At 55.1% G+C, this 15,251-nt stretch overlaps 2 protein-coding genes across 4 annotated transcripts; both read right to left on the reverse strand.

Annotated features, from left to right (window-relative positions):
- Nucleotides 1–35: 35 nt before the first annotated feature.
- Nucleotides 36–4,152, reverse strand: LOC117645877 (putative sodium-dependent multivitamin transporter). Of its 3 annotated transcripts, none has more exons than XM_034386529.1 (12): nt 3,995–4,152; nt 2,826–2,948; nt 2,472–2,693; nt 2,179–2,403; nt 1,989–2,104; nt 1,783–1,902; nt 1,564–1,714; nt 1,342–1,488; nt 1,048–1,272; nt 808–965; nt 490–733; nt 36–396 (listed from the first exon to the last, which is right to left on the reverse strand). In XM_034386529.1, exons 2-12 carry the CDS (start codon nt 2,937–2,939, stop codon nt 340–342), a joined length of 1,779 nt encoding a protein of 592 aa, XP_034242420.1. In that variant the 5' UTR covers nt 2,940–2,948; nt 3,995–4,152; the 3' UTR covers nt 36–339. The 3 variants fall into 3 exon arrangements, with proteins under 3 accessions (XP_034242420.1, XP_034242503.1, XP_034242343.1); XM_034386612.1 differs by lacking the exon at nt 3,995–4,152 and adding an exon at nt 3,348–3,573; XM_034386452.1 differs by lacking the exon at nt 3,995–4,152 and adding an exon at nt 3,335–3,572.
- A 196-nt stretch (nt 4,153–4,348) lies between these two features.
- Nucleotides 4,349–12,133, reverse strand: LOC117638899. Its single transcript, XM_034374072.1, has 7 exons — nt 11,875–12,133; nt 6,666–6,845; nt 6,309–6,468; nt 5,504–5,771; nt 5,313–5,426; nt 4,964–5,069; nt 4,349–4,868 (listed from the first exon to the last, which is right to left on the reverse strand). The coding sequence occupies exons 2-7, from the start codon at nt 6,817–6,819 to the stop codon at nt 4,729–4,731; spliced, it is 942 nt and encodes a 313-aa protein (XP_034229963.1). The 5' UTR covers nt 6,820–6,845; nt 11,875–12,133; the 3' UTR covers nt 4,349–4,728.
- Between the last annotated feature and the right edge of the window lie 3,118 nt (nt 12,134–15,251).

Raw genomic sequence — 15,251 nt, forward strand, 5'->3', positions numbered from 1 at the left:
CACCACGTCAACACGCGGGAGCGGCAAAGATAAAATTCGTTAAAAAAGGTGTGTGTTTAATCAGTCGGAAATACAATAAAATACAAAGTCAATGCTAACTCAGCGGTAACTCGACATCAGGGGGAAGTACCAAAGGCACGTTGAAAACAATAATAATAATAATTACAACACATAAAACAGGCACAGAGCAAACTTGTATCAAACAATATCATTATGAAATATTGAGCATAAAACATGAAAGACAGGTTCAGTATCAGGTTTACAAAAATACATAACACCCTGTTTTGTAATAGATTTTCCATTGGAATGATTGATTGAGAAATATCACAATGTACTGTGTTACATTTTGCTGTTTTCATCAGAATCGAAGCTCCTTTCTCCAACATCATCAGTATCCTGGCAAACAAGAAAACAATGTTTCTCAGTGCATATGATAATTATAGTAGAAAGGATGCTGAGAAGATAAATTATCTCCTTTAATTCAATTACCTTAGGAGATTCTTCATTTCGCAATGCACAGAGACGAATTCGTTGGCGTCTCTTTTTTAAGTGATTGGCAACTGGTGGCACAAACAGATTTGGATCCAAATGATCAGACAAGTCTGCAGGATGAATTCGCAGTAAATGACTTGCCACTAAACTCACTACTATCCCAACAATAACACACATTAAAAGACCCAAAACGCCGAGCCACATGTAAGACAAACGAAACAAATAAAATATTTCGTCATTGCTGGAAAATGATAAAGGAAATAAAATGAAAAGGGATACACAGTTACACAAATTGCAAAAGTCACAAAAAATTACTTTATCTGGGATTGATTTGAAGTATTGATGGTACAGTTGGCGAAGCTAGACAGACATCCATCAGTATACACTGGAAGTTTCTTTAAAGCTGGCTTAGATGGATTAAATCCTAGAAATAATGAAAAGGCTAGGGAAGATAGAAAGCCTACCAAGGCTCCCTATTTAAGAAATTTTTCTTTTTAAATTATAGAAAGAAACATAATAATATGCATATCATTCATCATAAAGAAAAATACTTGCAGTTTGATTGGCAAAAGGGAAAAACATTCCAACCGTGAAAAGGCCCAATATTGGTCCACCAACAACACTGAAAATTGTGAGAGCAGCTTGGAGGACAGAACCAAAATAGTCTCCACCAAAGGCAACTGCAATGCTGACCATACCATAAATCACAGATGTAAGTTTTGCACGATACGCACTCCCATTTTCTGGCATGTCATGCCTTTTGAAATAAAAGTAAATTGGCTGAAAAAAAAATCTCATTAGAAAAATTTTGCAAGTTGTATTTTTATTATTTCATTCATTCAAAAATACCTTAATGTAATCTTCTACAGTGATAGCTGCCAAGGAATTTACTGCTCCTGATACTGTGCTGAGAGCCGCACTGAATATACCGGAAACAAACAGTCCAGAAAGTCCTGGATATTGTTGCATGGTCTCAACTACATAGAATGGCATCAGCTAAACATAAAGAAAAGGAGTTCTAGCATTCTGATTACTATGGTCTAAGAAATTTTTAATTGAATACGTGTTTACCTGATCTGAAGCACTGATCTGACATGTGGATAAAGGATCACAGTGGATATATTTGGACAATATTGCCAGACCAGCGAAACCAGTGGAGAAGCTGAGAAGAGTTACGAGTGGAAAATTTATCCAGAGTGTTGTCCGAGCAGTTCTGATGTCTCTGCAAAACAAAATGTTAAGTTTTTCAAGCTAGACATAAGAAGCAAGAGGTAACTCCAAGGGACCTACTTGACAGCTAAATATCTTTGAACTTGTGCCTGATTGACAGCATACAGAGAGAGGAAAGTCACTCCCCCTCCCAGGATCAAATTCCACCATGTATGTCGTACTGTTGGGTCAAGGCTAAAGCTAAGGTAAAAAAGAAAACAATATTCAAGTTTTGGTATAAAATCAATTCATTTCCAAGCAACAACAAAATAACTATAAAGACCTACTTCCAAAATTCAATACGGCCATTTTCCTCAGCAATTCTCCAAATTTCTGAAAGGCCTCCTTTTTCAATGGATGCCGAAATAATCACACTGTAGATTGCAGCAAACATCAGTAAAGACTGAAAGACCAAGGTATTATTTTTTTAACAAAAGAAAATATTTTCTCTACTAACATGTAAAAAAATAAGCTCACCTGGAAGACATCGGTGATAAGAACTGCCTTTAAACCACCAATAGTCGAGTAAAAAGTGCAGACCAGACCAACAGTTAATATAGCCCATACCCTAGACATGCCAGTAACAGCTTCTAATGTTAGAGCTGGAGTGTACAAAACAACACCCATGTATAGTATCATTTGAAGGGAAAATGCTAGAGAGCAAGTAAGGCGTGCTGGCTTTCCAAATCTCTTCTCTAAATACTACAAAGAAAGAACTGATAAATATTTGGAAGTAGTAAATTACGGCAATGTTGAACATCAATACAAACCTCATAAACACTAGTGGCGCCAAGGTTGAAAAATACTGGAAGGTACAAGTAAGCGGCAATGGGTGTGAATATGCCATATGATAGGTTTACAATGAGAAACATGGTACCAAAAGAATAATTTTCAGAACTGACACCTAGTAATGTAACAGAAGACATGAACCCTGCCATCAAAGAAAATGAAACAGGTATGATGCCCATGTTTCTGTCAGCCAGCAGGTACTCCTAAAGCAGTGCAAAAAGCAGAAAAAATTATGTGAGGAAAGTTTTTGATTTTAATTTAAAAGTTATTTAATATTGTAAATATTTATATTGATATGTATTTGCTGTGCGAGAATATTTTGTTCAAAAACTTACGACAGCAGTCTTCTGTCTACCTCCTGTAAACCGATAATACAATCCAATACCGGCTGATATCAGTAAAGTTAAGGCAAAGACAACATAGTCCCATATCCCAAATGTTTCAGCCATTCTTATAATCTGAAAAACAAGGGAAAAAAATTGAAAATATCTTGTTGCCAAAGATGGCAAGTTATTAATTCAACATTTATAATTTGAATCAACCTAAGTCACTTCTCTCATGCGAGCAATGTTGGTAGTTAAAATGTGAACTGTTGCCCAGAGGCCATTGTAAATAAAGTGACAGTGTACTTCTGAACTGTTTCCACATTATTTCATTCATTTTCTATTCAAAAGAGACATAAAAGCAGCAAATCTGAGAACTTAAAAATAATGGGGCTTTGTGTTGAACTGGCAGGGAAGCGTGCTCTCTAGCACACACGATTCGACTGAATTCTGACCGCCACAAATGTCACAGAGAATGAATTATGGACCGCATGCCTGACAAGATGAGAGTGACACTTAACCTTGGCCTCTGACCGGCAATTGATTGCGAACTATGTGGTGATCCTCGCCCACTTGGTCCGTCCGACCAGGTCTGCAACAAGTGGCAGACGATGCGAAGCAGACGACACCTTCGCTCCTACTATGCAAAATTCATTGCCCAGAGATAGCGGACGACACACGAGGCACGCTAATAAAAGCGATACTAGGGAGAGATAGAGATAGCCTCGGACGATACGGGTCGGAGTGTCAATGGAAGGGTTTGCGGAGCATTGCGGAGCCCTGGGAAGGGGGAAGGGAGAGGGGGGGGGAGGGGAATGTTACCGGCGGCCAAATTCAAAGACCCGAAGTCTACCAACGATTAAGAACGTTCTTAAAAAAACTTGAATTATACTGGTTTCCTGGGGGCGCTCCAGCTGTTAATGCTGTGTTATCACTGTTAACACCGTGTTACATCCAGTACGTAGTTAAGAATCACGCCTCGCGCGCCGCGCGCTCACACATGCGTGGATGGGGGAGGGGCAGGAGGGGACGAGGTGAGGTTAAGCCCGTCCTGCCCTGTTCCCGCCTGCGTGAGCGTGCACCGCGCTATTCTATTCTTAACTGGAAAAAAGGAAAAACCCAGAGGCGCCTGCGAGGGCGGGCCGTGCCGCACGACACGGCTGCACTGCGTGGTTGCCTACCCTGCACTTCACAGGCGCGCTGCCGCAGACGAACGCAGCAAAGGGCCGTGAGGACAAGGACGGTACTGCGACGGTGCCGACAACTGCCTGGACGGCTCTGGCCCTAAAGGGTCTAGAGGGGCCCAAGGGCCGCCTTCGCCTTCGCCGACGCACTGCTGACGGCGGCACGGCCAGGGCACGGCGCACCGGCCGGGATGCGCGTGGCACGTGGTCAAGACCTTCGCTCCACGGCGTTCCGTCCCCCCTCTACCGCCTCCCGAGGAAAGGGAAAGAGTTAACTTGGAGAGAGTGAGGCGCTGTGGCGGCGCGGCGTGCCTGGAGGACGGCGGCGACGCGAGGAAAGGACAACGACACTTCTGCCGAGGCGTAACTCTTTATTATACAAAAATGATGCGAATCAACAAAAAAAAGTGCTAAGTGCTATCACAGAATATACTCGACGAATCGTGAGCCAAACAGTCAACTCGCTTTGGTCTAAAACTACTGCATAATTCAAAAGGTGGTCCGTATGGTCGACGAACATTCACACACGGCTTTCTTTTTATCGACAACAATATAAACAAAACAACAATAATAGACCCGACACGGGCCACTGGGCGCCACTGGGCCGCGGCCGCACGATTCGTCTCTGGGTGCGATGGTAAGAGAAATAGTGATGAGGATGAGGAGGGATGGGATGATTTTTTTTTTTTTGGGGGGGGGGGGGCTGGATTGGCCGCCCAGTCTCAGTGGTCTCAGTCCACGATGAGCTTGCGGAAGGTGCCGTCCAAGCCGTTGATCTCCTTGGCGTTCGGCCGGAGGGACAGGTCGGCGCGCATCCACTGGCGCGACTCGTACCAGGCCTCGCACTCCTCGGCGATAGTCGTCCACTTCACTGTTAAACAGAAACATGGTTAGCCGTGTGAAAAATGTGAAAAAAAAACGACTTAAAAGATATGTAGGAAAATGCTCGACATCGTTGAGACTTACGGGTGATGTCCTTGAGCGACTGCTCCATGGAGCCGCCCAGCTCCTTGGGCAGGCAGTAGTGAGGGATGCTCTTGGCGAGGGACTCCAGGCTGTCGTGCGTCACTATCTGTAACCGGATACCAGATTGCAAACGCACGCGAAATGACAAAGCGGCCGTCCCGGCCGCGACTTCTCGACTACTTCGACTTTCTGGCAGCGAACAGGCAAACGACCGCCGAGCGACTCAGCAAAAGAGTCGTTTCGTCGCTCTGTCTCTGTCGCACTCATGGGGCTCTCCATGCGGGTGCGAGAGAGACAGAGCGACGAATCGTCTTCTGAATCGCTCGGCGGGAATAGGAGGGATGCGCACCCGCTGGTTGATCTTCTCGGGCAGGAATGGCCGCACCAGCTTGTCCAACGCCGACACGGCCATGCTGGGCGCGTTCACCATGTGCACCCGGCGCACGTGCAGCGGCAGTGCCACCTACATTTGCATAAAATTAATTAGCTCGGCGCTGCAGTGGCCAGCAAGGGGCGGGGGGCAACAGTGTTGAAAAGTACCTGCAGACACTTGAGGAAGCGGCGGAACTCGGCGAGGTGCGCGACGAACGAGGTGTTGAGGCCCATGACGTAGTTGCCGATGTCCAGGATGACCTCGATGCGGAGCGGCTGGCGCGGCGTGGTGAGCTGCAGCTGCACGTACCCCAGCGACAGCATGTAGAACATCATCCAGTTCATGTTCTGGGGGTCGGCGGCCAGTGCCGGCGTGAACTTGTAGAAGGCGAGTCTGGTGCCGTCGGGCGTCAGCAGCGGCAGGGGTCCGCCCCAGCTGGGAGGGAGAGAGAGGAAGAGAGTCGTCAGTCTCGGTTCCGTGACCGCAGTGCGCGCCCGGCGGGTAGGCAGCCCATCGCGCACCGCGCCGTTGCGGCCCGGCTGGCCGAGTCCAAAGGGCGGCGGCGCGGCGCGCGTAGAGTCCTAGAGTGGGAGAGAAGAGTCAATTGCGAAAACGCTACGCGCACTTTGCCATACTCGTCATTTCCGGACCGCTGCGCCGGTTTCCGTTTTCCGGAATTCAAACACCATTATGGCGAAAAGACGTACCTTCGCAACTCGCTAATGTCACACGACAGGCCAACGACCCGAAAGTAAACAATTTTTCGTCTGCCGTGTGCCTCCCCGAGTGAAACGGCGGAAAAGACGGGCCGGAAACAAGACCAGCGGTCCGGAAATGACAAGTATGGCAGATTTCGCTGTCAGAAGGCGCGGACAGGCATGACGTTTCTCTCCCACTCTAGGACTCTAGGCGCGCGGTAATGCATGCCACTGTCGTCCTCCTCCCTCCTTCCGGACGCACTCGTACACTCACATGAACTCGGCAAACGCGATGCCCTCGTCGACGGTGGGCGCTCGGAAGTACTCGGGCCACCGGCTCTGTACGGTGAAGAAGTTCTCGATGCGCTTCTTGGAGCGCTCCAGCGAGTTTTTGGACGCCAGGATGTACCGGGCCAGCCACACGTCCTCATTTTCTGGAAAAAAAAGTGAACAGATGTAGCGCGACAAGCGGCTGGGGCTGGGCGCGCTGGCTCCAGTGGCAGCCTTCGCCAGCACACTGATTCCGAGTGGGATGTTTCTCTCTCGCATTCATCCGGAGTCCCGAAAGGTGCGAGAGAGATAGGCGAACGAAAGCACTGTTCGGAATCACTCTCAAAGAAAAAAAGAATACCTGTTAGTTTGGGCAGGTGCGGCTGCATGGCGATCCACTCCCGCAGCGTTTCCGCATCCTGCTTGAGCTGCTCGGGCGTGGCGCCGAACTCCTCGTGCTGCTTGTCCACCTGCGCGGGCGTCAGCTCGTCGAGCCCCACCGCCACCAGATCCATCTCGGCCTCCGCGTTGCCTGGACAACCTGGGGGCACAAAAGCGAGTAGTGAATACAGCGCGCTGGTGAGACGTCATTCGACGTGCTGGTGTTACTCGACGCCCTGGCCGCCCTGCCCTGGCCGCCAGCACTCACAAAGTGTAATGCCTACTTCGTGAGAACCGACGCGGCCGCCGACGTTGCCCTACTTGTTCGAAAGTGGCGGCAGTTCGAACGTCTGTATCACTATAGCGATCGCTGATTACACGATTACACGGTGCGAAGACTCGGGGGGCCGCCGGGGGAAGTTGGCGGAGGGGGAGGGGGAGGGGCAGCACTACTGGGACCGCCCCGGGGAGGTCCACTCGCTCGCACACGCGAACTGACCCAGCCCAGCCCAGCCCAGCGCGGAATGGCGGAACCGCCCCGCCATGTCGTATTTGCAAAGGTGTCCGTCATTGGTGCCTTGTGAAACGCGGCCACGCCACTGCACTGAGTCTCCATACCGAGCGCTCATTCCACATTAGCCGCCTTTCTCCGTGACCCCGCCCCGCCCCGCCCCGCCCCGCCCCGCCCCCTCTCCGCGGGGCCCTGACCGCAGGGCTGGCCGGGCTGCTGTTTGAGGTGATGTAAAATGAAACCCAGAGGGAGCAGCTCTAATCGGCATCCTTGCGGTGCCCCGCGCTCTGCGCGGCTCTGCGCCGCTCGGTGCCGTCCGAGGCCCCTGGTGGAGAACTCCAAGTGGAGTGTCCTAGGCCGGCTGACGTCAGCAGCCCGACCTGCTCCGGCCTGGCCCGGGCCACGGACATCACTTTTGGTTTTGTTTGGCAAACTGGGTTCGCGCGGCGATGACGCGATGGCTAGACGTCCGTAAACAAGTCGCGTTCGCCGTTTCGGCCGTAGGCGGTCCCAGGTGTCCCGCACGAGTGGCGGGCTGGCTGCCGGAGTCCGGGGCGGCCTTGGAGGCCCTAAGACTGAGGCTCAACGGCGCGCCCCCGGGGCGGAGCGGTCTCGCCACGTACTAGTGCACGCCCGAGTACGCCGCACCGCGCGCCACGTCCGCGCCGCCGCCATCCCCGAGGCCCTTTTTCGATTTCCCGCGCGTTACTCCAAGCCCACCGCGGCCGCAGCCGTTTTAGCCGCTTTCGAAACAATCTGGGCGATTGGACGATTGGGCGAGCACGGCTCATGCCATGCCGCGCGCGCCGCGGCACCGCGTTTCAACAGGCTGTCCCACTTATGAGATTTTGCGAGTTGCCAAAAGTAGTGCGGGGCTGGACCGGCTCCGCGGCGGCCGAAAGCGGCCGAAGGCGAAGGCGGCCCCGCCCACGAGTCGGCCGTCTCTGCCGCGGCCAGACGCAGCGACGCAGCGCGCGGACGTCTGCGTTACGCGCGGCCCCTCCGCGGTCCAGTCGTCCAGCCCAGCGGGGTGGGGCGGGGCGGGGCGGGGCGGGGCAGGGCAGGGTGGGGCGAGCCGGGACGTCCCACCGACTGGCTTGACCGCCTGCGCCTCCGTATTGCGAATTCCCCATCCAAATTTCGGGCTCAACTTTTGCGGGCTTTTGTCGTGATGCGAAGGAAGGGTATAATTCATGGACGTAACCAAATCTTATCTTCGCGTTCGCCGCTCGCGGTGATGATCTCAGCGCGTTGGGCCGCGTCGACGCCCTCCGGCGTGGGGCGTGGAACCTGTGCTCGTCTGTGAAGCACGCTTTGGGACAGTTCGCGCCGAAGTCGATAGAGGAATGATTCGACTTCCTCTCGACCGGCTCGGTGAGGTCAGTGTGAGTTTCCTGGCGGTCCTTGTCGGCTCCAATGAATGGCCCGGCCGCGTCCTTGGCCGCGTCCACGGCCGCGCCGCGCCTTTCTAGCCAGGATAATATCGAGAGCTCGATAGAAACGCAATCATCGATCCATGATCCGCCGAGGCGGAGCAGCCGAAGCAGCGACTGCCAATGACAATAGCAAGCAGGCCGAGCCGGACCCTCGGCCGGGCCGCGCGTGCTCGTTGTGCCCATTCCTGGCCGCGCCTGGCCTTCCCTCGAGAACCCTCCAGTGGCCCGAGTGGCCCGAGTGGCCCCCCGAGTGGTCGGCATACACGGCAGCAGGCAGGACCGGGGACGACACCGCCGGACGACGCCATTGCCAAACTGGCCAAACTGTTTACCGGATCGAACGGCCCGCCTGCCGCTGGCTCATCCCCCCCGCAGCCCGGAGCCCGGAGCCCGGAATGTAGAAGTCGTGACGTGGTCGGGGTTCCCTCGGGGTTCCCAGATCCGTGATCCAAGGTTAAAACGGACGCGCCAAACGGCCGTGTTTTGGCCATTCCGCCGCGGCCTTGTCGCAGTGGTGGGCCAGAAAACCGGTGGAGGCGGTCAAAACCCCGGACGCGTTTTGAGCTCCGGAGTCGCTAAATGGGACTCGGACCGAGCGTGTGACCCCACCAATGGATTGCTCTCCGAACGAGGAATCCATTGGTGGGGTCACACGTTCGGTTCGAGTCATGTTTACTGACTCTGGAGCTCCAAAACGCGTCTAGAGTTTTGGCCGCCTGCGCCGGTCTTCTGGCCCACTGTGCGACGCGGACGACGCGGCCGACGCGGACACTGATCCCTGCCTGTCGCCATGCATCTCATGTAGGCCACCAGGCAGGCCGCCACGCCGCGCGCCACGCCCACTCCGCATGGGAAACTGAGCCGGCAAAATCGGAGCGCGCCGACCGCGGCGAGAGTGTACGTGCACCGCGGCGAGGCGATGAGAAAAAAAAAGATGAGCCGTGAGTGAGTTTCGAACCCTGGCGATTTGCATGGCGACAAGCGGCCCCGGCCTTCCAGGCCTCTCACCTCGGGGCGGGCCGGGCGCCCTCCGCGCTCCGCTAACCCAATAATGAGCCGCCAGATGTGCCCGATGATTGCTCATTCACTCACTCTGCGGCGCTCTGCGGGGCCCGTTGGCCCGGCGCACTGAGAAAACCTTACAAACTATTTTGGGCCTTACAAAGAAAAGTAGTTTGTATAACAAAGTATTTTGAGCATACGTAAGCTTACAAAGAAAATACTTCGTAATTTACGAACTATTTCTTCGTATAACAAAGTATTTTAGTTTGTTATATGTAGGCTCAAAATACTTCGTAAGGTTTTAAGGGTGCGCGCCCGACGGCCGATGGAGCGCGCACCGAGCACACCGGGGCGGCTCCGGCGGTCCGCAGCGCGTGGAGTGGGAGGGGGGCCCGCCCCGCCCCGCCGCGCCGCAGCGCCCTCCCCACGCCCCTCACCCGGGGAGGCGGCGCCGCGACACTCGGCGACGCGGCGAAGCGCCTCGCTGCTCTTTTTCGCCCGAATTCGCGAGGAAAAACGAACGTGAATGAAACCTGACCTACCAAGGCTGGCGGCGGCGAGCCTCCCCGAACGAGCGAGGGAGAAGCGACGCAGCGAAGCCACGGAGGAACGGTCGCGAAGCCTCGGTGACCAAGTCGGAGGACTCGGCTGTCCCTAGCGCCTTTCAAAGCGAGTTCAAAGTAGGAAGAAAATGAAATTGGCGCAGCGTTCGTCGTCGGCTTCATCAAACCGGATCAGGGCCTGCGCAGAACACGTTCCCGGGCACTTGGGCGTGGAGCATCGTCGGGTCGCCGCGCTTATTCCACTTAATCTTGGCTTGCCGCGGCGCCGCGGCGGGACTGGGCAGGAACCGCGCGCAAACAGCCCGCCAGCCCGCCAGACCGTCGCCGTCAGGCCTCCCTATAAAACAGCGCGTTTGGCGTCCCCCGGACGCGCACTGGTCTTCCGCGCGTCTCCCAACCAGCCTCATCATCATCGCCAGCTCCAGAGCCTCCGCAGAGCCTCCAAAGCCACACGGTCCTCTCATCCCAGAAAGCAGACGGCCGCCCGGCATGCTTGCCCGCGCCCATGTACGAGTACCGCCGAGGCAATGTGTTACCTGGGAAAGTTTGCAAATTAATTCTTTGCAACGTCACACGCGCACACAGCTGGCAATGCGCAGCGGAAAAAATAATAGTTTTGCTAGCGAGGCGGGAGTGCTGCGACCCGCGACCCGCTTCGGCAAGGTTTTCCTCGGTTTTCCTACAGTGTAGAGGTTGATCGCTCCCTTTTCCAGGCTGGCCTGGTAAGAGGATTGGCGCCGCTGCAGTGCAGTGCGCAGGTGGTCGCGCCCCTGCCCGTCCAGCCAGGCCACCTAATGTCCAGTCAATCATAAAGTGTTGCCTTTCACTGAAGCCCAAGTCCAGTCCGCCGCCCCGTCAGGAGTTGCAACTCTATTCGCGGCTGAACCAGAAAATTGCCAGAGCGGCGAGGCGTCTGGGAGAGCGGCGCCGAGCACGGGCACATCGACGAAAAAGAATGGAATGCACTGAGAAAACCTTACAAACTATTTTGGGCCTTACAAAGAAAAGTAGTTTGTATAACAAAGTATTTTGAGCATACGTAAGCTTACAAAGAAAATACTTCGTAATTTACGAACTATTTCTTCGTATAACTAAGTATTTTAGTTTGTTATATGTATGCTCAAAATACTTCGTAAGGTTTTAAGAGTGTGCATTTCGCCTGGTTTATAATTAAACAGTAGGCAGCTTTCGTCGCATCGCGAGAAACAACAGAAGTGTTGGTGCAAACGCGTGCGTACGCCTGTTGATTCGTTGTTAGCTCTGCGCGAGGTACAAATCCCAACATTTAGGTGCGCAGGTTTCTGGAAACGTTGACAGTCCGAAACTCGCATGACGTCCGAAAATGTCGCCAAGCTTTCGCTACGTAATCAGCGAGAAAAATTGGCAGTGGTTCAGCTGAATACGGGGGCAACTATCGGCGCTACAATTTCGCTTCCCGCTTCCTGGTTGACAGGTCTTGTCAGGGCTGTGGCACACTCAGCTTCAAGCTTATTAGCTCACTCATGCGCTACTCCAGTTAGATAAAATCTTCAACGGACATATGGTATTTTTTGTCAACAATTTTTTGCTTTTTTTTTAAAAAAAGAAAAAGTTATTGAGTCAAAAAGGTCAAAAAGGTTAAAATTTTCAGATTTAAGATTTAGAATGGTGGTTTTGGAGGCAGGTCTTTTTACTCACCGCGGAAGACGCTCCACTCGTACTCCGTACTCCGTGCCTCGCGGGGTGCTCGTCCGACCGGCCGACCGGTGCGAACCAAACTCACTCACTGACTGCGTGGCACTGCGTGGCACACTGTGCCGACCAACCGACCGACAGCGGACTCGGATTTGGCGATGGCGGAGGCCAAGTCTCGCGTCCGATCCGATTCGAGACACGTCCTGTGCCGGGGTGTACACCGGGGCCGAGATTAGCTTGACGACTGACTTGAGGTCCTGAGCCGCGCACCCGGCCGTAGAGCGCGGGGTCCTGGGGAGTCCTGGAGGCGTCCGGGCGCGCCCCCCTCCACCGCGGCGGCCGGGCCACCCCGCTGGAGCCACGCTGGAGCACGGCGGGGCGACTTGAGGGCCTGCCGGGGGTGGGGCCGCCTAGGCCGCCTAGGCCGCCGAGGCGTTCCGCCTCATGCATCATCGGGCTGCTAATAACGACAGCGCGTCTCCCCTCCCCTTTTCCTCCTCCAGCGCCAGCCGAGCGGTTCAGCAGACCGTCGCTCTGTCTCCCTCGCACCCTTACCGAGAGCCCCACGAGTGCGAGAGAGACAGAGCGACGAAGCGACTTTCCTGAATCGCTCGGCAGCCGAAGTGCGCGTGGCTGCGAGCGGCGCGGCGCCCCGACCGCGACGCGAATCATACGCGGCCGCAGGACTCGATATCCGCAGTGTAGTTGTAGTTATTATTGCAGCTATCGAACTGCATCGCCGTCCGCTCGAAACGCACCGCGCCGCGAACAGGAGCCCAGACAGTTGCTCTGTCTCTCTCGCTCCCGCCCCCTCGACGGGCTTGAGGGAGACAGAGCGACGACAGCACTGGTTCGGAGTCAGTCGGTGGCCGCCCTGAAAATTGCAGAGCCGCGGTGCAGCGGGGCGATATTGTTGGCGGTGTTGCGAAACGGCGAAGTTTGCAAAGAAGGCGCCCTCGGGTGCTGACTGACAAAGGTATGCCACTGGTCGTGCAAGCGTTTATGTCTGTACTTTCTGTCCGTCCAGAGCGTTACTATGTTGGCCGTGGCAGCGACGAGACGAGACGGCTGCAGGCCGACTCTGTCTCTCTCGCACTCATGGGGCATCCCGTACAGGTGCGAGAGAGACAGAGCGACGAATACGACTCACGGAATCGGCCTACTGGTCATCGGCTTGTTCGCTTTTTCTGCGCGCGGTTTTGCATCACCCAGGCCTAGAAGGAGCTCGACCAGGGAAAGAGCAGTGAGCGGGAGCAGGGCGTTGCGGGCGTTGGCACCTGTCTGAGGAGACTCTGAGCTGAGGCTGCTCAGACTGAGGCGCGATCAAGCCTCGAGTTTATACTCGCGGTTCAAATCAGCTTTCCCCGCGGAACACGTCAACGCGGGCTTTGCGGGGCTTTAAGCAAAATGGAGGAAAGCGAAAGGAAACACGGTGGAAGGGAGACGAGTGGCTCCTCACAGACCGCGTGCGTCATCAGGCCTTCTTTTGTGGCTACCCTAACATTTTCCAATTGCATCAACGTTCAAGTTTTGTGCAGCGAAATAAAAATGAATCTAACTCCGACTGGTCCTGAGAAAAGTACCCCAACCGCAAAGGACTGCCCCCACAGTTGGGGCCTTTTGCTCGGGACCATAGATCGCTAGGCACGCAGCAGCCAGAAGCCGCGCTGCACAGCAGGCAGCAACAGCTAGCCGCCTATCCGATTTTCGGACGGGTGGTTCCCGGTTTGGTCCGGTTTGGTCCAGTTAGGAGTGATGGCGAAGGTACCTTGCTTCGTACGAAGAGACGTGCTCAATTGAACGCGTCCTGAAACGGTGGTTTGCTGTCCTTGGGAAGCGCCCGCCCTGCCTGACTGCCCTCGTGTCCTGCCCTGCCTGCCCCAGTCCCGCGGGACCCTGTGGTGGTGGTCTGCGTCTGGATCGCGTCTGGAGCGAGGCCTTCCCCCTTCTAGGTTCACGAGTTCGATGTTACTCATTAGGAACTTTCCACCGTGGAATACACCACCGAGGACAACCACCTGGCCATTCTTCCTGTTGGTCCTTTTGTGGCGCGCAGGTCAGGACATCCTGGACCTGGTGGCCGATAACGCGCGGCGGACCGGCCAGTGTTTAGATATGGGGCGAAACTGCTTTTAGCTTTTCGCGCGTCTCGGCGTCCCAGCGTCCCGGCGTCTGGAGCCCCGAAATGTGGGCGCGGCGCGGCGCGAAGCCAAGCCCGGCGCCGCGTTTTTCGGTTTTCCGGCGCATGCATGACACAAGCGACTGCGCGGCACCGTGTTCCACCTCATCAGCGCCGCAAACACACTTCTTAACACGAAAAAACGACAGGACGTTGTTTCTTTATTTTTTGCGCGGCTCGCAATGCTAATGACGCGGGCACGGCGTGGCGACGTCAGAACGAGTCGCGGATGGAAACGCTCTTGCCTTTTCCAACGCCCTCGGCTAGACTGGGCTAGACGGGCTGGGCGGACGACGGGTTAACTGCAACTCTTAAAGCTCTCGCCATCTTTGGTTCTGCGAGGGGTGGCCGCTGCATCAGCCTGGCTGGACCCTAGCACCAACGACACAGTGCAGCGTCTAGGCGCGTCGGTTCAAGGTTCAACTCGGTCGGCGTCGCTTCGGGTCGTCTCCGCCGGGCGGCGCTGCTGAGCGGCGCGGCACTGTCCCAAACATGGGACCGATTCAGATTATCAGAGTGTATCGCCGCGGCGGGTCGTGCCAAAAATAAAGTGACGCTCTTCGGCCGGGTGGGGGCAGCGTCCCGTCCCGATTCGCCGCGGACCGCCACCGCCGCGGACTCCGAAGACAGGCCGGCCGGCCGGCGCGACTGCCAACACCACACCGCCGGCGACCGGCGGGCCGGCGGCCGGTCGGCGCAGGAAGGAGGGAGCGCCCCAAGCGGGGTCTCCTTGCTCCTTGTTCGCATCGACTGGTTTGCTCCGAGCAGGCCAAGCGCTCCATTCGACCCTCCGCGTCGGCCGGGCCCCACGCGTTAGTTATGGGTCTGCGCGCTCCAGGCCGCACTGGGCCGCACCAAGGTCCCCAAGGTCGAGGCCCTGAAGACCGCGTTCCAGAGAGCCGCGCGTCGGTAGCGTCATGAAGCGGCGCAGCGCACAGTGGACCAGAAGACCAACGCTGGCGGCCAAAACTCTAAACGCCTTTTGAGCTCAGTCACTGAACTGGACTCGAACCGAACGTGTGACCCCACCAATGGATTCCTCGTCCGGAGAGCAATCCTAAGGTACGCGGGTCACACGTTCGGTTCGAGTCCCATTTAGCGTTTATCGACTCTGGAGCTCAAAACGCGCCCGGGGTTTTGACCGGTCTTCTGGGCCACTGTGCAGCGGCCCACCCTCAGCGCCAAACCGCGCTGGCTTCAT

The sequence above is a fragment of the Thrips palmi genome, unplaced genomic scaffold, assembly GCF_012932325.1.
Source record: "Thrips palmi isolate BJ-2018 unplaced genomic scaffold, TpBJ-2018v1 HiC_scaffold_1, whole genome shotgun sequence".
Taxonomy (NCBI): Eukaryota; Metazoa; Arthropoda; class Insecta; order Thysanoptera; family Thripidae; genus Thrips; species Thrips palmi.